The sequence below is a fragment of the Penicillium soppii genome, assembly GCF_028829465.1.
Source record: "Penicillium soppii strain IBT 18220 chromosome Unknown utg000001l, whole genome shotgun sequence".
In the NCBI taxonomy this organism is placed as follows: domain Eukaryota; kingdom Fungi; phylum Ascomycota; class Eurotiomycetes; order Eurotiales; family Aspergillaceae; genus Penicillium; species Penicillium soppii.
Window position 1 is genome coordinate 437520 of NW_026643231.1, and position 25734 is coordinate 463253.

At 48.2% G+C, this 25734-nt stretch overlaps 8 protein-coding genes across 8 annotated transcripts; 2 read left to right on the plus strand and 6 right to left on the minus strand.

Annotated features, from left to right (window-relative positions):
- Positions 1-295: 295 nt before the first annotated feature.
- Positions 296-1277, minus strand: N7529_000152 (F1F0 ATP synthase subunit 5; the record flags this gene model as incomplete). Its single annotated transcript, XM_057235683.1, has 4 exons — positions 296-409; positions 470-559; positions 614-928; positions 1119-1277. 4 exons carry the CDS (start codon positions 1275-1277, stop codon positions 296-298), a joined length of 678 nt encoding a protein of 225 aa, XP_057102486.1.
- Positions 1278-2028: 751 nt separating this feature from the next.
- Positions 2029-4532, plus strand: N7529_000153 (fungal specific transcription factor domain-containing protein; the record flags this gene model as incomplete). Its single annotated transcript, XM_057235684.1, has 6 exons — positions 2029-2127; positions 2475-3035; positions 3114-3271; positions 3327-3500; positions 3562-3897; positions 3956-4532. The coding sequence occupies 6 exons, from the start codon at positions 2029-2031 to the stop codon at positions 4530-4532; spliced, it is 1905 nt and encodes a 634-aa protein (XP_057102487.1).
- An 835-nt stretch (positions 4533-5367) lies between these two features.
- On the minus strand, positions 5368-6397 carry N7529_000154 (Mob1/phocein family protein; the record flags this gene model as incomplete). Its single annotated transcript, XM_057235685.1, has 4 exons — positions 5368-5609; positions 5668-5801; positions 5852-5945; positions 6001-6397. The coding sequence occupies 4 exons, from the start codon at positions 6395-6397 to the stop codon at positions 5368-5370; spliced, it is 867 nt and encodes a 288-aa protein (XP_057102488.1).
- A 479-nt stretch (positions 6398-6876) lies between these two features.
- On the minus strand, positions 6877-9491 carry N7529_000155 (putative intracellular protein transport protein (Sat1); the record flags this gene model as incomplete). The annotated part of the gene is made up of 3 exons (XM_057235686.1): positions 6877-7757; positions 7811-8890; positions 8948-9491. The coding sequence occupies 3 exons, from the start codon at positions 9489-9491 to the stop codon at positions 6877-6879; spliced, it is 2505 nt and encodes an 834-aa protein (XP_057102489.1).
- Positions 9492-9920: 429 nt separating this feature from the next.
- rrg9 (mitochondrial ribosome assembly protein RRG9) lies at positions 9921-10811 on the minus strand (the record flags this gene model as incomplete). The annotated part of the gene is made up of 1 exon (XM_057235687.1): positions 9921-10811. The coding sequence occupies one exon, from the start codon at positions 10809-10811 to the stop codon at positions 9921-9923; it is 891 nt and encodes a 296-aa protein (XP_057102490.1).
- A 1070-nt stretch (positions 10812-11881) lies between these two features.
- N7529_000157 (uncharacterized protein) lies at positions 11882-12466 on the plus strand (the record flags this gene model as incomplete). Its single annotated transcript, XM_057235688.1, has 1 exon — positions 11882-12466. One exon carries the CDS (start codon positions 11882-11884, stop codon positions 12464-12466), a length of 585 nt encoding a protein of 194 aa, XP_057102491.1.
- Positions 12467-12983: 517 nt separating this feature from the next.
- On the minus strand, positions 12984-16292 carry N7529_000158 (WD40 repeat domain-containing protein; the record flags this gene model as incomplete). The annotated part of the gene is made up of 3 exons (XM_057235689.1): positions 12984-14529; positions 14589-15425; positions 15481-16292. 3 exons carry the CDS (start codon positions 16290-16292, stop codon positions 12984-12986), a joined length of 3195 nt encoding a protein of 1064 aa, XP_057102492.1.
- A 2313-nt stretch (positions 16293-18605) lies between these two features.
- On the minus strand, positions 18606-25103 carry acuM (gluconeogenesis transcription factor RDS2; the record flags this gene model as incomplete). The annotated part of the gene is made up of 23 exons (XM_057235690.1): positions 18606-19103; positions 19161-19451; positions 19542-19679; positions 19732-19895; positions 19947-20050; positions 20107-20293; positions 20345-20490; positions 20543-20673; positions 20730-20946; positions 20998-21033; positions 21084-21135; positions 21188-21269; positions 21317-21390; positions 21438-21690; positions 21753-21895; positions 21955-22005; positions 22058-22305; positions 23115-23153; positions 23202-23398; positions 23459-24183; positions 24266-24563; positions 24810-24832; positions 24938-25103. 23 exons carry the CDS (start codon positions 25101-25103, stop codon positions 18606-18608), a joined length of 4263 nt encoding a protein of 1420 aa, XP_057102493.1.
- Positions 25104-25734: the final 631 nt, after the last annotated feature.

Genomic DNA, 25734 nt, shown 5'->3' on the forward strand with positions numbered 1-25734 from the left:
CTGAGCAAACAAGCTCAACAATATCATTAGTTTCAGTGGTCGACTTGAATCTATCTGAGTTCTCAGCATCGAACCTCTAACTCCTGCATTTTGTATAAAGCAGATCCCTTGCAACCTACAGGATTAGTCCTAGTGGATGAATTTGTGCAATTGACAGGTAATGAGAACAAAACAAAATAAAGGATGAAAAAGGGAATTGAAGAACTCCCCTTTCCCCTTCCACGAACGCTACCGTTCATCCGGGACGATATGCTATAGTCTAATCATCCCCCAAAACGCTGAGGCTAATTTACATTTAAACGGCATCAGTAAGAGCCTTGTTCATCTTGGCGATCTTGGAGGAAACGCTAAGGTCAACGGTGCGGCCACCGATCTCAACAACGAGTCCACCAACGAGGTCGGGGTTGACCTAAACAAAAGGTGAGTAATTTATCCAAATAGCAGAATAGCAGAAACCAATCAAACGCACCTTGGCAACAACCTTGAGCTTCTTGCCCTGGCTGTACTCGGACTTGGCGACGGCCTTCTCGAGACGGGTGAGGGTCTTGGCGTCGAGCTCCTGCAGGAATTATTAGATGACATTTTGAGGCGAAATGGCTGCTTGGGTGCATACCTGAGCGGAGGTGATGTTGAGGTCGATCTCGCCGCGGTGAGCGCCCATGAGGGTAGCGAACTTCTCGCAGACACCCTCGAGGGAGCCGAGACGGTTGTTCTCGGCAAGGGTCTCGAGGAAGTTCTGGATGATACCGGCCTTGTCGGCACCGGCGACCTTGGCGAGCTCGGCGATGATGGTCTTCTTGTCGGCGTTGGTCAAGGTGGGGGCGCTGAGGATGGTGGACAGCTTCTTGTCGGCCTTGAAGGCCTCGCCGAGGCTGGCGATGCCACGGGCAGTCTGGTCGAGGGCGGAAGACTTGGAGGAGGCAGTGTACTATTCAACGAGTGGTTAGAGGGATGGTCCGGGTTGGGAGGCATGGTGTGATGAAGATTCAAGGTTCAAGGTTGAACACTGAAGATGTTTTGAAGGTAGAGGGGAGAACCCTGGGAGGGGTCGGGGCACGACGGGGGTTGCGAAAAGTTGACACGGTCGCGTGCAAGACCGAAGCAATGGAGGTGCATACCAGAGCAGAGGCGTAGGTGCCATCAACGCCGAACAGAGCAACGGGAACGCGGGACTCCTGGGCCGTGGCATAGGATCGCAGGCCGTTAACGGTAGCGGCGCGAGGGGCGGAGAACTGGGTGGCACGGAGGCCAGCGCGGGCGAAGCGAGCGGACATCATAATGCAATTGGAGGTAGGCCTCGGGGAGGGAGAAGGGTGGGTGAGTGGAAGATATCGAGCGACGTTCGGAGTGCTGCTTCGTCAAGGTGCAGGTTGAGACGAGGTCCCGAATTGTTCCCGTTCACGTGATCTCGGGTTCCATTTGAATACCACGTGACCGCTAGGACTACAAGTCTTGGCATTCATATTTTCTGCTCAAGTGAAGCTCCGGTGCTATATTTGTCTTCAACATCAATCTCTTTGGTTTGAATGAGGATCTATTTAAACTTGTATAGAGGATATTTCGATCGTGCACTCTTTTCAATTACCCGTGGTGATTCTATAGTAGCTAAAATGACTTGAACATTGTAGGGGGGCTTTTGAACCCTCAAGACATACCATCTGGTCTATGGCCAATGGCTTATATGACTGATTTTCACTGGCTGGAAACATATCAAACCACATGCATGGCAAGAGAAGATGTGTAACTTTGGTGTCATGACTTATACTAGTAACTTCTACTGGCGTTTTATTTTGAAAATCAATCACTGAAAACTTGAACGGACAAACATAATTAACAAGCGTCATTGGGCTTGCAATTAAAGTAATGTTTAGACTTTTGATAAGGTGTACCTATTCACCTATTTGGGCATATAGTGATATAATATCACATTAATATAACATTGTAGACACATCGGTCATAATACGATCCACTTAGCAGGGATATAAAATTGCCCTTACCAGATCGGGCAGCCCAAATCCGGTTTCTCCAATGCAGTCTCGAGTCGATGTCCATCACCATTTCGCTTTCGCTCTCAACTGTCCGGAAGGCATCAGACAAGGTTTCTGCCCTTTGGTGGCTGATGGCGTAGTAAGATCGGCTCTGTTGCACTGGTGCACTAAGTGGGTTACCAAGTGATAGAAGGGTTTGCGGGGGGTAACAAGGGAAATGTATTTCCGCTCCGCTTTTATAGACGGTCAGAGGTTATCTTTCAATCACCAACTCGAGTCCACATATCAGTTTCCCCTCGTCAAGAAACTATGTCTTCGAGGGAGTCAAAAGTTCTTGCCCCAGCACCAGGGCCAAATCCCCCTACATACCCTATAATTCGGGCGAGAAAGGCCACCACAGCCTGTCAGGCCTGTCAAAAGCGAAAATCAAAAGTTTGCATCCCTCGTTTAACGATAATCACGGACCTAGCTAAACCATTGCGGTAGTGTACTGGCGGAGGACCATGTGAGCCTTGCCAAAAAGCAAACACAGAATGTATCGTCAATGCAGACAACGATGGTCGTCGACGAATCACTCTAAAGCGCAAAATCGAATCATTAGAGCATGACCGCGAGCTGCTCGTACGGCTCGTGGAAAGTATCCGCAATGAGAACAGCCAAACTCCAAGCGATGTTCTAACCCTTATTCGAAGTAACGCACCGTTGGATGAGATTCGCACATGCCTTGCTGATCGCCAGGACGCGAGCCACATGACTGGTAATCGTGATAGTGATCGTGTCAAAATTCCGAAGCGTGCTCCGTCAATATATATGGATGTCAGAAGAATCACTGATATGCCTCTTTTCGAGGTACCAGCAAAACCATGGACATCTGTTACAGACGACGATGCCTTTGTGTCACATTTAATCACCCTCTATTTCACATGGCAGCAGCCTACATTTAGATGGGTTGATCGAGACCTATTTTTAGCGGACATGAAAGCCGGAAAAACAGGCTCGAGATTTTGCTCACCACTCTTGGTGAACATTATTCTCGCTGTGGCGTGTGTGAGTATTCCAGGCCGTTTAATAAAACACCCCCTTGTCAGCGAAACGAATATCTAACTTGTTGATCTTGCCATAAAGTTCTATTCTGACTATCCTGAATCTTTTTCACATCAAGACGATCCCACCTGCACAAGCCGAGGTGAACACTTTTTTGCAGAAGCTGTAGATTTGCTCAAAAAGGAAGAAGGCCGGATTCCGCTTACCACCTTTCAAGCATGGGGGGATATGTACACTTGGTATTGCTTGCGTCTTTACTCACTTCCATAATCCAGGACTAACTTATCTTGGCAGTGCCTGCGTCATGGGAAAAGACAGACTAGGCTGGCAATATCTTGTTGAAACGGCCGATGCTATACAGCAGGTTATGAACAAGCGACAGAGGATGATATCAGATGCCGAGGAACAGAGTGAACAAATGGCAAGATCCCTCAATGTTGCGATCTGTGGCCTAACTAGCATTATACCGTGAGTCAATCTTGCAGCAAAGGATAATGCAAACATACTAACAATTCATAACAATTCACAGCACGAGCACCTTGAGCTTCCAAAAACCACCTCTGACCAAAAGACCTCCCTCCTTCGAGCGTTTCCCAGAGGATCATGATCCGAGTGATACTTGGACACCATACCCCTGCCAAGCCGAGTCCAGCCCGGCGCATACCAATTGCTTGATGAATGCCCATTCGGATCTTGCACTTGTGATATGGGACATCACAAATTACGTGTTTGGCGATAATAAGCCCCCTTCCATTGATGTTAAGGTGGTCGATACTTTCCACGAGCGGCTTGATGCAGTAACCCAAAGCTTCCCTAGCTGTATCCGCCTGGGAGAGACGCCAACAGTCGGCGTGATGGAACTGCAGTAAGTCAAGAATTCTTCACACCGAGACGTGTGTAATGCGCTGATCTTGACCTTGTAGCATGCGATATTATAATACAATTATGGTAATGTTCGGACTCGTTACCTCACACGTAGAGGAAAACGACACGGCCACCAAGGACCGTATCAAGCGTCTACGAATGTCTTCAGCATACCATATCGGCGCATTGTTAAATCTCCATCGCTCCCAGTGGCCGGTGGAGCGTATGCCGATGGCATTCATGCAATACTCAACTCTTGCTCTGTTCACATTGCTTGACGATCTTGAGGACGAGCAAAACCAAACATCGTTCGTGGAGAACCTCATTGCCCTCCGTGCGCTCGCTCGGCGTTGGCAAATGGCCAAGGGAATGCTACGGCTTGTGCAACTTACGGCTATCAAACACGACGCTCCGCTTCCCAAGGAGTCGGCAATTCTCTTTGAGGATTTTGAGGCTGAAACTTGGCATACAGAAGATCGGGACCGGTTCAGCAGCCACTACCCGAACTTTGCTGTCTCTATTCAAAAACAGAGTGAGGGGGGCTCGATGAATGAAGTCGATCTGGATCGGTTACTTGAGGAGTGGGATGGCCTTGCGTTGTCTGGGAGGACACCGGAAGACGACAGGGAGGGCTAGCAGTAGTATCACAGACACCAGGATCTTAAGTCGTGAGCTTCTCTTCAAGAGTGGCTCGTGTTCTTTCTTTATGTATGTATCTACATATGATATCTATATATGACATTATGCACACCAAGCTCTGCTTTGTGTTTTTAATCATTCACAGCTATACCACCTCGTCTCTTGAAATAACAAGTCTCAGAGGATATTTGTCTAGCGTCAGGCCAATCAAAATGTGCAAACTACAGTTGTTTATGGTCTGACCAATGTGATTCTATTTTTATCTTGCTATACAGTTTTCGAAGAATATATCTGCTGGTCTTTCTCCATGCTGTTCTTGATATCATGTTGAGTCTGTTCTAACTAGGTAATACCGATGTGGCATCACGGTGATGATTTCAATATCAGGTATTTTCGACCTTGTGAGATCTATATCACGAGGACGACATGAGCCACAAAAAGAGTCCCCGATATTCCAATCTATATAGAGAACGTTGATTACTGCCTGAGTCCGTTGCATTCTCCAATTGCTCATATCCGTTGTAGATACAGAGTCAAAAGAGCCTGCTGACTTAGGGCTTAACACCAAACTGATATTTTGCAAGCCCGCATGTAGATTGTTACTTCTACAGAGGTAAAATCCACCCCACATAAAAAGATAACCATGAATTCATCGATTCAGTCTGAGCGTAAAGGACGTCCCAAAACGCCAAAAACAACAATCAAACTAAAATATCGTACTGTATGCACCGCCCGAAACGCCTAAAGATCTCCTCGCCCCCGATCAAGCAGTGCTGGCAGCGGAGATGAGATCAGATGCAAACAGAATCCCAACTCTTCTCACGCCCAAGCCCTAATCACTGCGTAACATGCTATCTACCAGATCACCCAAGGGGCCCCAGTAGTCCTTCCCGCTAGCCAGCTTGTGCTCGTCGATGAACAGCACGTAGTGCTTGAAGCTGGTGTTGAGGTGGGGCTCGAGACCGAGGTGTACGACCACCGGGTAGTGGTGGCAGTATATGTGGGCGTAGACTCGGTATAGACGCTTGAAGATCTGGCGAAGGAGGCTAGGGAAGTTCTTTGGGAAGGGGACGCCTAAGTAAATAATCAGCTAAATGTGGCTTGGACAGACAGATACAGATATAGGACATACCGATTCGGCTGGGGAACATCTGCTCGTTGTCGACGTTGCTTTGGACCCAGGCCATCAAGTGCTCGATGTATTCCGGTGCCGACATCTTGGTTGGGCGCTTGTAATTCTCCGAGTCTTGCCAGAGGTACTCGAATCTATAAGAATTGTGAGCATAGTACAGAGATCAGTCAAAACAAGACCGTACTCATCTGTCGCCTTCATCTCAGGACATGTCTGCGGTGAACAGAACTCAGTTATTGAGCCGTAGAGCAAGTTGATCTGGTTGTAGAAATCGACAACTAGATCGCAGCGGGTTAGCAATTTGGATATAGTTCGGCCGAGGGTATCCCGTACTGTTAACAGCGAGCCATTCATTCAGGTCTTCGCCTTCGGGCAGCTTCACAGCCTTGCGCAAGCTACCACTTCCAAGCGTGGCTTCGGCGAATTGGCGCAGCTGGTAGCTGCTGGTACCCTTTGCCGCGGAGCGGGGCTTGAAGGGGACGCGGGTGCGAGCATTGCTGGGGGGTGTTAGTCCAAAGCAGCCTTGTTTGAGGGCGCGCACTGCGGGTGACAGATAAGAGGGAGGCTCCAAGAGAGGGAGATGGGAAGTGCGGGTTGTTTGATACTGGGAAGGGCTGATAGAGACGGAAGGGGAGTGGGATTGTGGGTGAGAGGTTGACTCTTCGGGGACAAGGGAATGAGCAATGGGAGGGGTAGCGGGGACGGACATGGTGGTGATGAACGAAGACATGGTCTCTCTGGCTTGCGACGAAGCGATCCCTTTTTGGTAGAGGTATGTTTGGCGGGGTTGACGCTGATCGCAAGGTTCCTACATTCCAATGTCAGAAATGGGTAGATTGAACTTCGAGGAATGCGAGTGAGTAATACCTTCTACGCGCTGAATATAGCTTTTGAATGAGACAAAATAAAAGTCGAGGGAATAGGAACGGCGCAAGGGGAGGTTATCGTTCAGCTCCACCATGTTTCGAAGTTGATAAGTGAGATCCGATCGACTTATCCGTTGCCCCAGTGACCGTTCATCGAAGTATACAAATGTCAACTTTTGCAATTTTTTCATGTTTCATACTACCAAACTACGCAGATTTTACGAGTTGAAATTCAATCAAGTACATTCGAGTCTGATGACTCATATCTGTGCAAACAACATGGGGGAATATGGAAAAAAGGGTAAATCAAAGCCAAGGTAGGCACATCTTTACATCAAGGCCCTTAGATTGGATACCCTACATTTTCTTCAGGTAGGCGTTCTCGAACAGTCTCTCCATACACAGTCAAAGGAATAGCGATCTCGAAAGATTCGCAGTTCAAATGCTCCATGGCGGACAATACAGTACCACGATCATCCGAAGACAAGGCTTCGAGCAAGCGAGCACCTGAAGGCCCAGGACCCGGATCGCCTCGGATACTAGATGTCACGAATTCAAATCGCAATTCCCAATCAAGAGTAATACCACTCGTTAGAATTGTGGGTGTGGCAGTGATGGGAATGGCAGGGCTGAAAGCCACTCGAGTGGCATGGAGAGTGTTCTCAAACAGAGATGCATGGATGCGACGCGTCGTCCGGTGTATACTTGCGTTGGAGCGAATGGCCAAAGTGGGTGTAACCTTTTCAGATGTCTCCAATGAAGCACGGACTGCATAGCATGGAATTGTAGCATCGCCAAAGTCCAAAGTGGCGATGATAGTTTCGCCAAGTCGGTGAACTGGTCTGTTCAAGACAGCCACTGCAATGCGTTGGCCTTCACGAGCGATATCAAAGCGATTGGGACTGCGGCGCGAATTGACTGCCTGATTGCTACGCAGGATTGCGAAATCAATGACATCTTTACTGGTGAGCATCTGCGGTAGTCCATCCACGCTGGCTCGTCTCGATGGAAGAGCACCTGGTGGGAAAAGAGTGTTGGAACGCGCACGTTGCTCCAAGATTTCGTCCACGTAGCCCAAGAAGTCTGCCGCGGAATGATGGGATTTGCTGATGCTTTGGTTTTTGGGGTGCACTGGCGCAACTGGATCGACCTTCTGAACCTTTGCTTCGTCGCGTAGAATTACGTAGGGTGACATTAGGTCATGCCCAAGAATATCTCCCTTTTCTGTGAATGTATTAGAATTAGAGGCCAATGACAAAATTTCGAGTGCAGCTTACCGTTAACGCCGCTGAAGACGCGGAATGGTATATTGATGCGGTTGACCTTTTGAGGCTCGTTAACCCCGCTAGGCCGCTGGGTCCCGATCACCAGATTATATGAGATTTTAATCGCCTTCCCTTTATGGCTCGCCGGGAGTCCTTTAGGGAGCGAGAAGGAGAAAGAATATGACTGTTCTTCTCCAGGTGCCAGCCGAAGGTCGACGAAGAGCAGCGACTGCGAGGTTGATAACAGTGGAATCGAGCGCTCAGATGTGACGCCACGCATTTCCCGAAGCCCATCCAACTCGTTGTTGGAGAGAAGGCCATTGATAGATTCTTCAATGGTGTTCCACTTGAGCGCTCCCCAGAAACCGCCGGTTTTACGAGGGCGTTCAGCAGTCGGAGTTGGTCGACCAGGCAATCCACCGGGACCTGCCTGCCCGCCAACGACACCCTTTCGCTTGACTTCTTCAAAAGCTGACTGGTTCACGAGTGAGCCGTCGACTGTGAACGACGCGCTGACCTGTGCAAACCCCATTAACAGCGCCTGGCTGTTGGAAAATTTAGCAGGAGACGCGGCCACGCTTGCATGACGTGCATGTCGCATGGGAGGGGGAGCCCGTGCACCCTGTGCAGAATAGGCTGTGTATTCGGACCCCAGAGTCTCGGTGGAGTGGTCGCTGACAGAGTAGAACTCTCCGCTGCTGCGACTACTCCCATTTACGCTCGTTGCTGATATTATCCGGGTCAATTGCTGGTGTGCGGGCCCGGTCAATGGTTGTCCCTCCTTCACGGTGGACCTTCCTCCTGTAGATGCGGTGCCAACTGTGGTTGCAGATCGTGGAGATGGGGTGCGCGCCCCGCGGTTGTTGGTTGACTCCGTTGACACCGTGGCCGGAAACTTGAAATCGAGGGGAGGGGGTTGAGGCCGTCGCGCAGGATTTCTAAGTGTCTCCACTAGACCTGTTGGGCTAGTTGCTAGGGATCCGGGACGACTAGCTCGCCCCAGATGGGAGGTATCAACTCGGAGACTGCCATTGGGATGCTCGCTTGGCGCCTCTGTTAAAGGAAAGGGGAAAGCATGTGTTGGAGTCCGCACTGATAAAAGACAACAATTAGTCTAGTAGTTCAAAGTAACCCTTGTTCAGCACGTACCTTTCTTGTGAGAGTCCTCGTAGCTATTGTTCCTCCTCGGTGGAACCTGAAGACTCGCCGAGCGCCCATGACCCCTGACTGGTCGATTATTGTATTGGTGCGGTGAAGGCGATGGGTCAGCATGGCCTTCGCTATCAATCGAAAGGATGGATACGGATCGTTTATGGCTGTGACCGGGTTGCCATGTGCGCGGTGTGGAGGGGGTGTTGCCGCTGTTCGGGGGGAAGCTATGTGAGCCGGCCACCGGGGTGCTTAAAGATGAAGCTGTGCGGTGGTAGGGCTTCCGTTGAGAGCTGATGGAGAACGACCGCCGGCCGGAAAAAAGGGCCTGGGGTGATTTGAAGCCGAAGAACGAGTCCGAGTTCGACTGTGAGTTTGTGTTCGCGACTCGAGAGCCTTTCCGCGAGTGTTGAGCTTCGCCATTAGGATTGGATTCGGCGCTTGTGTCAGCCACGTTCTTGAATGTGATAGTGCATTCCACATCTTCGCCCGCAAATATAGTTTGATCCTTCCATTTCACAAAGACTTGGATGTCGGATGGCATGGCGGTTGGATCAGCAGGGGCTCTCGAGACCTGGGAAGTGTCCGACACGATAAGCTATAATTAGGTTGAAGCTTGGTAAAATGTGCCGCCATTAGCATGCTGTTCAACTCGAATGAACCATGTTGGTTGAATGAAAGGTTGAAGATCATTAGGACGACATCCTTGATCTTAGCTTCCGAACTGCGGGTTGAAATGACATACCACTTTCGGCTCTTTATTTGTCCTCCGCCTCATACACAACAAGCACTTTTAAGAGCATCTATGGCTCGATTCACCTTCATCTACCATATTTTCTAATCGAGATTTCATCCAAAATACCAAACTCATAACAACTTAAGTGTGCACACCAGAAATTAAAATATTATGTATTGTACAGTGCCGCAAAATTAAATAACAGAATGGTTTGTTGTACACATGTGACAATAAGGATCATTTGTCATCATTATCTTTATACAGAACATGGAAGTCCGAAATAGGTCGAGTCTTCAGAGTCGAAGGACGCAGACCAAGTTCAGCCAGGCGACTCCAGATTCGGTCGTGTCGGTTCTCCCATCTCTTGCGCCGACTCTCCATCTCGTCTTCCGTTGGACGCCACTTGCTTTTCAAGATTCGGCGAATGGCTTCCGGGGACATCTCAAACTCCTGTGCAAGAACGGCGGTGGTGAACTGTTCCGGGGCCTTCGCATGAAGATGACGAATTCCATCCAGCGCGTCGGGTGAAAGCTTCTTAGGTGGGTTCCAACCGCCCGCAAACTTCTCTTTTAGTGCTGCTTTTTGCGTTTGCCAATTCTCTGGCTTTCTCTTCCTCTGCTTCTCTCTCTCTTCCTTTGCCTTTGCGTTCTCAGCTTCCCAGTTACGGGGTTGCTTCTTGGCCTCCTTTCGAGTTTCGTTGCGGAAAGCCCTGCGCTCCTTGTCGGTCCTTCCGGTTTTATGTTCTGAGTCTAAACGCTCTGAATGCTGGCCCTTGGACTGATGCCTGTGGGTGTTCCAACCACCATTCTTGCCCGGGGCATCGAATGCTCTTTTTGACTTAAAGTTGCGCGCAGGCTTCCTCTCCGATGGCACAGCATCGGTAGAGACCGCGGATTCAGGGGCTGTGGGTTTTGACTGTTCGGGTTGAGAATCATACAGACGCGGGATGGAGCTGAAGGATCGTTTAGGCTGGCTATTCCGAGGGAAAATAGGAGAATGAGAGTTGAAGCGTCCGTGACAAGGGATTATCGAAGAAGCGCCGAAATTACTGGTCAACTGCGAGCGGAAGACATTCCGTAGAACGACAGGTAGAGCCAAACTTGACGAGGCGACGCAAGTAGTCACCATTGTATATTGCCCTGTCGATAGGGATGGATGATGGAAAAAATAAACAAGTGGCAATTGTGAAGTTGACTGGAATTATTTGAACGGAAAATCGGCGGTGGTGATAAGATAAGGAAATTTGGCCTAATTTATCAGGGACCAACTTTTATATCATCATCCAAAGTTGTTTAGTTGGCCATTATACCTGCATATAATTTATGTTCAATTGTTTAGACGGAATATGGTCCAGTAGGAGTTGCTACATTTTTTTATGATTATCTGTGGCATCGTATGTTCATAGAAGCAAAACAACACTGATGTGATGGTGGCTGCTTTGGCATCTATGTCCTTACGTTAGTAGTCTATAGTATCAGTGTTGGCTTTCACTGGCACGAAGATTTACCATCAAGCAGCGACCAACATCTCGTGTTCATTGCATGTAATACTATAAGTTCGAGAAAGTTTCAAATGTTCAAAAAGAGTTGCAGACACGAGAAGAAAGAGCTAACGAGGACATTTGTTGCTAGGGCTTAAAACCCTTCGCGGTCATTCCAAAGGTACGGAATATGTACCTGTCACAGATCCAATGCCCCTCATCAATTCCAAGTGAGAGATACCTTTTGTAATCGCGTTCTGTTGATAGAATGCATTCTAATGGTGTTTGTTGTTGCGCCAATTGTGCATGTTTCTTCACGTCTTCCTTGGATATACATTTATGGATAGATAATCTTTAGCAAGATATCTATACTGATAGACAAGCTCAAGCAAAGCAGTCTACACATGTACATATGTATGCGGTGATGCTAGAGGCTACATACAAAGCAGGGATTAGGAAGAGGAGAGAAGGAAGATCACCTGGTTCCTGGCAAATAGTAAGCTGGTTTTTGTTCTCGAATACCTTCTTCTTCCTTTCTCTTTAGTGATGCTCTGTTGGTAAATGAATTATCCTGCATCCTACCCACTCCTGCTATGCTAGACCCTCATCAGGAAGCAACACTGTCAAATGGGTCCAGACTCCCTTCTGGTCAGATAAAGGTACAGTACATAGCAAGCACCCACCTGCGCAGGTGCATGATGAATATCGCCTCGTTTATATGATGACCACAAAGCAGCCAGAGGAAGACAGCCCTAATGTCCAGATTCGGATTGGAGATGTCGAATACTCCATCGACGTGACGAAAATACCTTATTTCAATGCATGTCTCAGGTTTGAACAATCTTCCGGCCAGGATTCCGCCGATTTACCAACCTACCCCGAAATGCCGTTCTTCGACGTGATCAATGCAGGGGTCAAACACGGCTTCCGTCGGTTTTTCCGGAGTATACCAGTCCAGCTCGATGACGACCGTTTCCTATGCAAGAAACTCTACTTTCTTTGCGTTGGTGTCCTCTCAGGACGGAACATGCAATCTATAATGCGAGATTTGAGGAGTGGCAAGAGCGAATGGAATATGGACGAAACGTACAGACCTGGAGGAACGAGAAATCTGGCACGAGACTCAGTGTTTCGGCTCTTATACCAGTTTATGCTAGGTGACTTTAAGTCGGATGTCAGCGATAGCAACATGGCCTACAACGCGGTTCTTTTCGTCGCCTCTCACCGCGAAATCTTCAAATACAAGACCCGGAATATGGTGAGGGCTGCGGAGGAGGAGCGATTCGATATGTCGGAGAAATAGCGGCGCAATCTTAACAAATGGGAAATCGAGACTCCTGTCCCTGGAGATTCGGCAGAGGAAATGACTACAGAGTCGGAGCATATGGATTTTGATTCGGATTGGTCGGATTGAACAGCTCATACCTTTTTTTTTGCTCTTTCCAATGTCCTCTTGATGGACAGGAAGTAGTATATGTAAAAAAGAATAAAACATCTCGATTATGACAAGACGGCCTATAGCCTCTCGTAAATGGTAAATATGGGTATCATCAGAAGGGAAATGATCTCCAAGAGACCGCAAAGGAATAAATAGAAAGAAAGAAGCAGAATCGTCCCCGCAATCAAGTATATGATGCAAAAATGGAACAGCCAAAAGATCAAAGGAAAAAATTCCAAGAGAATGCAAAGGGTTTAAAGCCCGTGTCAGGAAGGGAAATGAAGTCGGCATATAAGCCATGGCTTAATCACGGCCAAATCACAGACACCAGGAATGCAAGGCGCTTGAGAGGACGTAATGGAATGCAAATGTAAAATTATACTCATTCCTCTGCAGTGGCATCATAAGAACGGCTGCGCGAGACTTGTCGCACGCCTTTAGGACGTAGGGATGGAGTGGAAGGCATATGGCGCGGAAGACATGGCGATTTCAACGTGGACGAGCTGCTGGGTTTCCGTTCGGTGTCAATATCCTTCCCACTGCTATCTGTCTCTGTCTCGGCACTCTCGTCGCTACTGTGATCGCGTCCGGTGACGATGCGGAGTGTGAGACTGAGCTCGCGCTCGAGCTCTTTTGAGGACTGGATGCGCTGGCTGGAACCATTGACCTTTTTGCGGTAAGCTCGGAGAGAGCGACACAGTTGTTCGGTGGGCGTCTCCAGGTTTCCAAACTCGCTGCGTGGTGTTGTTTTGCCTCGATTGCGGAAATCAAGGGATGTACGGCGGTTGTTGGTCCTTGCACTGCTCGGCTTTCGGGAAGCGGAGCCTCGGATGGATTTTGGACTAACGGGGGATGGAGACCGGCGGTTTCTGTCTGTGGGTGTGCCTAGGGTTGGGGAGAGGCGGCTTGCGGGCGAAGATGTTTCTGAGACGGTGTGATTTTTCAGAGAAGACGGTGCGAGAGATAGTCTTGACATCTTCCGGAAAAGGGTTGGAGAGTGCTCGCGTACAGGCGTTGGGGTTGTGGGGTTGGGACTATCTGGACGTTGGAAGCCGGCGAGCTCACTGCGGGAGAGAACTTTTCGGAGAGGAGGCCTGGCGGCTGTCAACTCCTTGGTGGGACCTTCGTCGTCATCCCGTGTGCCATGAACGAGGTCTGGTGATATCTGTTGTTGGACAGAGAGGTTCCATATCATCAGTATACCGTCCATCCCAGCACTGATCAAAGTGCGTTTGGGTTGAGAATCCTCGGCGTCGCCGCGTTGTTCCAAAAGTAACGCATCAGTCACCCCTTCTGTGTGTCCGAATTCACCAGTGAGGAGCTGATCACGCTCCAAGTCATATACTCGTATAGATTTGTCGGTGCTTGACACACCGATGAGAACCTTTGGACTCTGGCCTGGGATCTCGGGTGCCACTGTTAAAGAGCTCAAGATAACCGCATCAGTTGTTTCTGAATCAGAGGCCTTGAAACAATGAAGATGTCTGCCTGAGGGGATATCGAATTTCGAGACACAACGATCCATAGTGGAAAGATATAAGATGTTCGAGTCATCTGGGCAGAGAGTCATCGATAAAGGGGAGGCTTTTTGAGTGATTGTTCTGGTAATGAGGTAGGCGACACAAGTTCCATCGTCTACCTCTCGCGTGGCACGATCTCTTATAAGAACGGTGCGATCTGCAGAGCACGAAAGCAGCTTTTCGCCTTCGTTTATGAACATCAACTGCCCAACAGCCCCCACATGATCGTCCATCGTTTGGATCAACTGCAACTCATTCTCGCGTTTCTCGAAGAGTTGCACCATTCGATCACGGCCTGAGCTGGCCACTAGCCAGGAATCATCCGTAGCTTGGATAGCCACGTCTGTGATCTCACCGCCATGGGCGCGGGCTTTGTTGGTGCAAGTCCAGTCAAAATTCGAAAACAATCTGTTATGATACAAGTCAGTGGGTGAGCTTTATCGTGGCTGTAAGCAACTTGCACATACCTCAATACTCCAAATTTGTCACCAGAAACGAACCAATCTGCATTTGTAGCAGTCCTCAGAACTTTGAGTTCGTTTGCGGGATTGTCTTCGTTTCCTGAAAATTGATCTAGATCGATCGTTTTCGATCCTCGACATTTCCCATGGATATCCCAGAAATTGACCAACCCATTACGGGACCATGAGAAGAACTCCGCCGAGAAGTCGTTGGGAAGTTTCATGGGACAAATTCCAAGAATCGGATCTCGATGTGCGGGCATCGAGGCCTCACCCTCCTCCTGTTCACCGTCTTCGAGTAGCGCATGAATTGGATAAACATGGATCTCACGGGTAGACTCGACTGTAACAAGATGGGAGTTGAGAGAGCCCATGCAAGTGATAGCGGGCACCTTGCTCTTCTTATCAGATACGCTTTTGTCAAAGCGTATAGGAGACATCGGTGTTGATGAACCAGACGACCGCAAGGTTTCAAAAGTGACTCGCTCGATTCGCCGGCCCCGCCCACCTAGCCAGATAGACTCCTGATCAAAGTCAACAGCCAAAGACGTGATGCTGAATCCGACTTGCTTCACTGTAATCATCTTCTGGGATGCCTCACGATCATCAAGGAAGCAGACTGCGCCTGAATCGGTGCCAATTACCGCCTCATGATCGGAGATACTGCTTACACAGGTAAAGGCATTGTCACCCAGTGCGCCTAATAGACAATTCCTGCCAGAAAGTGCCTTCGGGGCAGGGTTTGGCGATGGAGCCCCATCAACATTGAGCCGTGTCTTTGTGGGAGAAACAGGCCGCGTTATAGTTGGAAGGCGCCAGACTTTAACATGCCGCACACCAGTCCTGGTCAAAATATCAGTTTCCTGTTGCTTTCCAAATTTCCATTGATTTAACCTACGTGACCAAGCTTCGTCCGACCCAGCACATGTCCTTGATGGTCGAGGTGCACTTGTTCACAGAGTGTAATTTCGCCGCTCCGTTTTTCAAATTGATCATCCAGATAAAGAGGAATCCATCATTCGGATTGCCTAGTGTCGCCAAATACTGTGAATCGGGGCTGAACGCCAAACTGCGCACGCCAAATGTATGTTCGTTCAGAATAGAGAGAGGAACGTCTGGCAGAGCATCTTTTGCCGTCGAGAATATCAACACTCGCGGGTTGTAACCGGTCTCTCCTACCGCCAGGAATCGTCCATTGGGGCTGATCGAAACACTCGTTACGGCTTTGATTCTTTCTCTTGAGGACCACCCGCGCGGGCTACCGGTGTCACCGGTTTCGCTAGATGGAGAGCCATTGGAAAGACTTAGGTGTGGATTGGACCGAATGTGGGATAGGGATCGAGCCCTTGAGTCTGGGGTGGCTGGGGGAGTCGATTGGTTGTAAAAAGAGGTCGATGGGTTGACACTGGTCGCGGAGGGGCGGGCACGAAAGAAGCGTTGACTAATCTTGTCATTCTCATCTAGTTCTGCGAGTACTGCTGCAGATCCTGCACAGAGTGCAAAGCTTCTACTCTGGTCATGGCTTGAGAATCCATTGGGGGTTGTTGTGGTCGTGCCGATAACGGTTTGGAGGGACAAGGAGGATTGATGGGAGGTTTTGCTGGGAGATCGGATACCTGGTCGAAGAATTGGGGAATTCGAAGGAGTGATTTTCAAGGATGCGCCAGGTCCAGCAAGCTTGCTTTTCGCGTTGAGGGGGGTGGTGGCCATGTCCTCGGTTGGGTGTTTTGGTGATTCAAGGTCCCCTAAAATTGCGGGGTGTTTTCATATCAATTAGACGCATTCGTCGGGATGTACGTATAGGGGTCAGTCAGGTTATAATTTGTTGTCGGAAAGTTGTTGTTGTTGGAAATTGGTGGAAGGGTAAGGAGTGTGTGTTGTGCAGGACCCGGGATGGAAAATGGTGGGGGGAGAAGCTAAAGTGAAGCTCTGATTAGCCAAGTCCAATACTAAATATAGCCAATAGTTCAAATGTTCTAGAAGCTCACATTAAAATGCAAAAGAGTGTGGTAAAATGGAGAGAAGAAGGGGAAAAAAATAGAAACAGAACAAAACAAAAGAAGCTCATTCCGGCGCTAAGATCATTCCAGTCGATCAGAGGAATCTGAACCTTGGGTCGGGGGCCATGGTCGAACTATACTATGACCTCCTACTTCGTAAAGTGTCTAGATGAGTTTGTGCTATGTAGAGATTGTGGCTGCAAATGCTATATAATTTCCAATTGGTTTTGTTGTTTACTGCTATCTCTGTTCGTTTCTCGGTCTGACAAACTTCGTGAGATGAACGGTGGGTCATATACACACAGTTCGCGACTAAGGCTCGGCTAAGAGAGCTCTGGGGTCAGATCCGAGATCTGTAAAACTGATGGAAGGAAGAGCACTAGTAATCTATATTTCCAGAATCTAAATGGTTCTAGCCTCCTCTCAGTCACACGTGGAGTCCCTTCAATCTCGTGCTCTCAAAATTCAATTGCGAACAATGAGTATGAATGGTAGACTCTCATTTGGAGTCCTTTTCATCAATCCTTCGAATCTATCATAGATAGGTCCCATGCCCTGAGGCATAAGATTTATATAGCATCAACTAAGATGGATATGGGTTTAAAGTTAAGCTAGATTTAGGGAGTTAACGCAAATATAAGCATAAGCGCTAAGGAAATCCGACTTCCGAGTCCATGCTACCCCTAGCTAGTTCCATCCCACTCTTATATTTCTGTCCCCAGAGTCGAATATCGACATTCATCGTAAGAAATTATGTTATGTCTCAATTCAAAAATGAATCATAGTTCATAGAATCTTGCAAGTATTTCTTCAGATAGATCGTATTATGTCGTACCTCTTGATTCTTCTTTATATTCATTTTACCACCGTAGTGCCAACACAACATCCATTACCGCCCCATCCAGTTATGGTGATACTTCGACGTGGTTATACGTTGTCATAAGTGGTATGCATACAATAAGATACATATATAGGTATATAGGGGGCACTGTCCGATCTGCTTTCCCTGTCTTCTACTCCCATGAACGTTAAGATAAAGTTCTCAAATAATATGGAGATTAACCCGTCCATACTGTTATATTTCATGTCGTGAAGAACAGATGAATCAAGACTCCGCACGGAATGTATAATGTCCTTTAATTTGCCGCTGCATCGTTTGCTTATCAGGAACGGTCTTGTGGAGAAATATACGCCTCTAGCATATTGTGGAGCATTGTGGCAGCAGAAGGTCGTGCTATCTTTTACCAAACACGGAGCGACGGACTATGAACCGGCGATTGAAAAGTCGGGTAGAGAAGACTGTGGAGAGCAACGACATGGATAAGCTTATGAGGAGCGTCCTTGGGGCGACCAATGATGCAGGGATAATATCGGTTTACTTTTGGATTACATATATCATTGGAAGGTTTTTCATCCGGGTATGGACGGCGAGCTCGACTGCGAAGTAGAGGACAATTATATGAAGTTGATCGAATTGAGTGACGAGGAGGCGAGAGTGAAGTCCCACGAAGTTGGATTAAGCTCCGAATCAATATCAGATTGGCTCGAGGTAAATCTCTCAAACCAAAGACTGAGTTCATATATGCCACTTGAGGAGAAGAAGGGTTGCTGGAGAAATGAGCGAATGAAAAACAAAGTCACATGGGGATAGAAGAATGGATGAATGCCATATGAAACAGAGTAAAAACTTGTGATAGAGATATGTAAAAATATAGAACCTCCAATGTTGTATTAGGCTTGAGTTTAGAAGCTGTGCTTATATTGAATATACGGGGTTGGGAGTTCATTCAAATCATTAAACGACGTGTCAAAACAAATTCGAGTGCTCCTACAGGTAGATCCTCCGCTTCATCCATTCCTCAAGCAAATTACTCCGACATCGCTCAAACCCACTTCTCTCAACCTTCACCTCACCACCTCAATCATCTCAGTCAACACCCTCCAATACTCATACAACCCTTCTCTTTCCCTTCATCACAAACTTAGTTTCAGACCTCTCAAACTCGCACCATTGCTCAAATCCCTAAATCAATCTCTTCGCCCGTTCCTCAAGTGTCGCAACAAGTACATCGCCCTCAGGGCCGGGAAGAAGACGCGCAAGATCAATGGCCTTCTGCGACCAGTAGTAGCACTCCATGTCTAAAGAGTCGCGATAGAACTCAGCAGCCTTGTTGAAGGCCAAAAGAGCAACCTCTGTCAACTCCTGAGCAGGGAAGGGGTTCTTCCCGCCGACGATGTACGCCTCCGATCCGGTTTCGATCACGCCCAGATTCATTGCGGCCTGTGGATCGAATTCCTTGTCCGCTTCGGTCTTCGCAATCGTGTAAATTCGCCCGAGCACTTCCCAGGCGAGCGAGGGGTCAGTCATGGAAGGAACGAAATTTCCAGGTCTGATTTCCCTTGGGGTGTTTGAAGAGGCCACCAAGAATAGACAACGAAGGTAGCGGGGCATTTTCATGCGGTAGTAAACCTCGTTGACGTCATTGTTCTCAATCAGCTCCATCATGCTGTAGATGAATCGCTGTTGTTTTAGTGTTAGCTTTGATTCCCAGGGGGAAGATTGGGAATCGGGACATACCTTCATGACCTTCGCGGTAATCAGAAGCGGAGCGCCGCTTTGCAGAATCAGATCAAATACTTGAGGGTACCACTGGGGTTGGGGGAACCGCTTTTCGTTCCTACAGATCTCGAGGAGGTCGTCCCAAAGGCCAAGACGGATGGTAGCCTCAAAGTTGAAGAATTGCCCTTCGGCATAATGTTTTGCTTCAAGTGCGATCGTGTGCGGGGTTGGCATTTCTTCGCCGTCTTCCCAACCAGTAAGTTCTTCCATGACCTTGAAAGATGCATGCAAGCATAGATAGTTGTTGATCTGCCATGTCATCAGCTTTGCTTTTCACGGGATGGAACAACGTCAATCGTTCGCGAGGAGGCTATGAGGGCAAATCTTGTTCTGACTAACCTTTTCATCCAAGTTGGTCGCGCGGCGAGCTACATCGGCATAGGCAAGAATTAGAATATGATTGATCGCGAACAGATGTGGCCGAGGTGCTTTGGAATTGGCTTCGGGGCCTGCGAAATCACGATACAGAAGTGTGAACTATACATATGTCAGCCAATGTACCTAGAAACTGAATTTCTGCTGAGCAAACGTCGTGAGAGTATTTCAAGGCCTTGAAGAGCAATGAAAGATTGCGAAGTTTGACAAGTTTCAAGCCTACGCGGTATGTTGCTTGATAAAGCCATTGCACCTGAGTGACCGAAACGTCGCGGTCAGAACCTTCATAGCTGTGGTGTTCCTGTGCATAGTACAGAGCTGCAAAAAGCCATCAATATCGAAAATTGCTATGGCCTGAGGAAAACATACCATCATCCATCACAGTCTCAACGCGGTCGTAGAAGTCTTCGCTACAGGGGCGCTTTGCGTTGCAGTGGAACTCCAGCTCGTTCAGAACAAGGCAGATTAAAAATCTATTCAAAGTACGAACGTCAGCTTTCTTAGCTAGAAATTGAATGGTACCACTCACATATGATGTTCAGCAGCAGAGAAATCACTGTGATAAATTTCATCCTCAAACGTGGCTTTGATCAATACATCGAGACAGCTCAGAAACTCAGCGGGCTTTCGCAGTCTCTGGGCTTCCATGGCGCATGAAGTAAGACTCATATTCTTGTGCGGGATGGCGTGCGACGGGAATCGGTCTTCGAAAAAACCTTCGATCATGTTAGCCACGGTCTCCAAGTCTCAGAGTTTTCTTCTCATACGGGTACAATCCTGTCCGGACCGCAAAGCGATCTTGTATGCCAGGTACATTCTCTTGCAATCATACGCATTCTGGATCAGGCCACGCATCATCAGATTATGAGCGGAGGTGTAGTCCCCCACGTGCTCGAAGCACGCGATCAGCTTCCTGAGAAATAGTCAGATCGAATAGTGAAAAAGAATTCAAATTCTGCACTGACAACTGGATAGTGCGCACATATTCATCACTGCAGTTACTGGACATCTTGGGATCATTGCAAATGCGAAGCCAATCCACAGCAGATCCGAGCTTGTTCTTGGAAAGCGCCTCAGCAGTCATCTTGCAGATGTGCTGCAGATAGTGTTAGTCCATATCTCTCATTTATGACAGGAGTGTGCATAGCGTACTGTGACGGTGGCATGGGCCGCCCTTTTGCTGATCGCTGGAAATCCCCGATTTTCCAGTGCTTTGATCACGCCTTGGAGGGCTTTGATTCGCGTGGAGTGCGGCTCCCTAGATTTAGACTGATGTTCAACGAATGCAACAAGGCATCTCTCTGTCCATTCTCCGGTTGGGAGAGGAAGTAGGAGCAAGGTTTCCATTGCCTTCATTCCTGCATTCGGACTAACTGGCAGTCAGTATCACTCGTCCGTCTAAAAATTGGGAGATACATACTCTAGCTGGTTCAAATAGTAGACGAAATGGAAGATTCTAAGTCTGTCGTTAGATACCGTTCGGTCAAAACTGATCGGAGTACTCACGTTGTCATGTTAGCATCTGTAATGCGCATTCGCCCAACGGTATGTTGAAAGGCTAATATAATAGAGTCAGCAACATCTCGGATGGTCAAAGTGGTGATGATTACCTCGAATGGTTCTCTCAGTAGTTGGCTGGGTGATTCCTAAGGAGATATCAAGAAGAACCACAGCAGGGTGTTCCATGTACAACTAACAAAGTCAGTCACAGCTCATCCAGCTTCATCAAATTGGCATACTCCTCTCAAGTTATTCATCGCCTGCACAAAAATGACATGCGTTCTCGGAGTTCGGTGCTTCAAACAAGCTGTAGCTGCAAAATATTAGTCTAGCTCTCTCCAACTGCACCCGGTCACTTACCAATGTAGTGTTGAATGACGAGATTCCAGTCATGGTAATCAGGGAATGCCATTTCAGTAGAAATATCCAGACGGTTCAGTGCGTCATTTGCTCTCTGTAGCCAAATAAGGGCTGAATTTGTATCCGGCATAAATACAGAGTCCCCAACCAAGAAACAAGTCTCGAGGACCATTCGACAGTCCCGGGTCGAGACCGGAGTAGAGATATTGGTCCAGAGATGCTCTGCCATAATCAATCGATTCTGTGCCACATTCTGGAGCTGTGTCAGTTCTATATCATAATGTTGATACATTAAATGGAAAAAAGAAAACTCACCAGACGAATGCGGAGCAACCAGTACTTTGTAGTGAGACTGACGTTCAGACGGGAATCTAGTATCACGTAAGGTGGCTGAAGGGCTTCAAGCCGCACTGCTGCAACACTCAAAAGTCCATATGCGAGCTCAAGTTGGTTGGCCGCTGTTGACATTGTTAGAGCTGAGAACCTCATTGTATTGACGTTGAGGAGGGGAAACTACCAAGGCAGGTCTGTGCAGCCTTAAGAGCCCAAGACCATGAGTTGATCCATCCTATAGGCCATGTTAGTCTAATTACTTTTGTAGTCTAGTACTGACCAGCAACCTGGAACGTTAGGCGCCATGGCCTTGTTCAATAGAGCAAAGGCGAAAGCCATAGCTCTTGCAAGGATTCGTGCATCAGCTGGGATATGGCCACGTGCATTGATCAGCTGAGAGCAGCTATTCCATAGCGAAGTGCCGACGGTTTCCAGTCTTCTCAAATCCAAACCAGATGGCGCAATTAGGGTAAATGGGTTGTTGCGGAGCTCGTTGTCCAGTCTCTCGATTAGTCCGGAACTCAGAGCTTCAGAACTAAGAAGAGGCTGATTCAAAGACACAGTAGAGAAGTTTGTCTGTATGAGACACGTAAAATCTGGTGCAAATCACAAGTTAGTTGCATGTCTCAATCGGGAAGAAATGCAGGTGCACGTGCCTATCAACGACATGCCCGAAATGGGCTGGCCGTTGAACGCCATCATGAAAAACAAGAGTTCGATTCTCGAATGAATAAAATAAGCGGTGTTATCTGAAGATGGAAATTGGGAGGAAAGTAGAGAAAAAAGAAGGTTGAAAGGAAACAAATCCGTGGTTTGTCCGGCGTGTCAAACGCGCCAAATTGGGGAATAGATGCAGGGGCACGTGCATGACAACAACGTGCCTAGATTGAGCCCGTAGGTTCGGCATGATAGATAGGCGGTGATCCACGGATGTGTGGTTGATATGGGAGATTGAGGGCGGAGAAAGAAGAGTAGGAGGAGACTACTTCGTGACTTATCAACTCGCGTGAACCAAACGCTGCAAACGATGTACTCCTTAGGTCTCAGTTTGACTCTCGTTTTCTGCAGTGACTGATCAGGTATCAGATGGCAGAAAAGGGAAAATAGGATTCATATTCGATAGGCTCCTCGGCTTAAGTTCGATATACTTGCTACCTTAGATCGACTTGTAACTGAGATGTTTCTGTGGCCAAACCAGAGTGGTTGTTGTCACATAGAGATACATAAACCAACTGTACATTTTGTGGCAAAAGCCTCGGGGAATCAATTGAACAAGAACAAAACAGCATTGAAACATTTTTGCAGGCCGTGAAGCAGAAAATTCCAATAGACGGCTCTACCTACCTATCAATGGGAAGGAAATTCCCAACAATAAGCGAAGGGCTACATCATTGTCAGTCACAGCCCATCATTCCATGAGTGGACACTTACATGTTGTGGTTATCCCGTCTGATAGTGAAGGAAAAGCAACAGGTAATCCCATCACTGGTTGAGTTAGGGTTAGGACTCTTCAGTGTACAGCTGGTGAGCATAGCCTTTTGTGTGTTGTCGAAGGCAATGGCGCCAAACTTCTCCCAGTAGCTCACCAGCTGATCTTCAACGATGATCTCATGGATAGCAAGTTTGCCCTGTATAGAATTGTTAGCTTTTATAAAACAGAAACAGCCAATCGGAGTCCGAGAACTCACATCACGTAATCCCTCTACTGGAACATCAATAAGCTGTGCCATCTCATTGTTTCCTCGAAAAATCTCGCCGGTTCGGCGCCAGCAGCAGGCGGGGATAGCCATACTGGCAAACACGCGGTCGTATTCCATAAGACTCCGTTCGAACCACATCTCCACGAGAATGAGCTCAATATCAGTTAGACTCTGCATACGTTCTCGGAACTTGGGGCGGAACTTGTCAAGCTGCCGCAGAATCTTTTGCCGAGATATTTGTTGCATGTTCTTTTCCATGTACTGGTTCAGCCTGGCGTACCCCTTGACATAATTGAATGGTTTCAATAACCCAGCGTCATATTTCGCCTTGAGGAGCTTGTTCATTCGCTCCTCTGGGGGGTCGGTTCCTGCCGGGTCGGCGGCAGTCATGTAATATGTTTCCCGAGCTTTGTCGTTCCCGACTGCTGTAGGTTGTTGAATCGAGTCTCCTGGTAGTGCTGGATTCTGGGCCGGCGGTGGCAGCTGTGCTGGTGGAGGCAGGCCACCCGGCACATTCATGCCGTTCATCGAATTCATCAACGAGGTATCGGAGTAAATTCCCTGCATATCCTGATTTTGGTAGATAGCCCCGTCATCCAACAAACTGTTACTGAGGAAGTCTCCAAGGAGGTTATACTCATTGGTGACTTCATGTGCATTGAACATGTACGACGGGTGAAGAGAATGCATATCCTGAAACTGGTTCTGGCCACCTACCCAGTCGTTATATTGCATGACTTTCATCCTACGTCAGCTGATCCCAGAAGCGAAAAATAAAACTTCCCGCAAACTTACGGTTGTTACCCTCGAGTCCTTGGCTAGATGCGGAGAGATTGGTCGGAGGTACAGTTCCTGGATTTACGGCCGAGGGTGCGATTCCGATGGTGCTTTCGGGAAATGGTTGCTGGCCAGCAGCATCGAGATCAACACTCCTAGGCATACCTTGAACGTTGCCCAGCTCATTGTTCGACGAGCCCTCCTCGTCTGCGGCGGAATTGTCGTGTTCGCCACGCCCCCGTTTCGCAGTTTCTCTCGGCTCGTCATGACAGAGGTGACCAATGTTACGCTTTATACACCGAGTGCATGGTCGCTCCTTCATAGATTCAGAGTCAGCTGGATTCAATAATTTCCCGCAATTTCGCGCTAAGGGTTTCAAATGCGAAGGGTTGCGAAAGGGAAAGGGAGAGGTAGAGGCGTCGTACCGAGTCGCAGGTCATATGCTGTCCCACACGAACAAATCCCGTTAGCAAAGCCAGGTCCTTGGAATGATACGCAACAGCGCAGCAATGGCCCAGCATGAAGCGACCGAGCGCGCAATAATTCTGAGACTTGAGCTTACCGAACGGCGACAATAGACACAGGCTAAAAAGCAGAAAATGCTTGTTAGCAAAGAGGTTTCTTATCGGGATGCGCAACAGAATCGGCTGCGCCCAGATCCCTGTCGCATGCTGCGCAACGGCACCTTACCGTGATTCACCTTCCGGCGCTTCTTTGGGCTGGAGTGACTCCCCAGGCCGGTCGTTTCGGCCTTGGCCGCAGATGTTTGCGAGTCCTTGACGCTGGTATCCTTTCCTGCATCCCCAGTCCTCGCCTTCGCATTGGAGGCCGCGCCTAGCGCATTCTTTTCGGTCATTGCGCAATTATTCAGAAGAACCACCAGGGCCGGAGTGAAATGGCTGCCTGCAGTCCAGTGGTTTGGAGAAGGGAAACGTCAAAAAGTTCTTGGGGATGGAGAAAGCGGAGTCACCCCTCCGAACTGCTCCGCATTTTGCTCTCCCGCCACCGAGGGACGAGACCTCGGTCGAGGCATTACATTCGCTATACATTTGCTACATTATAGTTGAATAGCCTAGATATAAATCGTTAGTACTCTATCTGTGTTTCTGATAGTCTGTCATGTCTACCTTTATCCATTTCTTTGATGGATATACATTGAACCCTTTCTCCAGCCACATATCAATTTGCGAGAATATATATAAATTTAAGTAGCAGGTATAAATCATGTATCGAGTTATTACTTCTAGATTTTGAAACACTGCTGGTTTTAAACTTGGGAGCCAAAAGCTTAAAAGTGTACAAAACATTGGCATTGATGTATTATTCTTTGATTACGATCTTCCGATTATAATTTCCTCCATGCCGTGGAGCCTCGGGTTGTCTATCGGATGATCCTTGAGACATACCTAGGTAGAACCTCCCAGATTGGACCAGATGTGCATGGACTCGCCGCACTGCCGCATTGCCTTACATTTCTTGATCCAGCA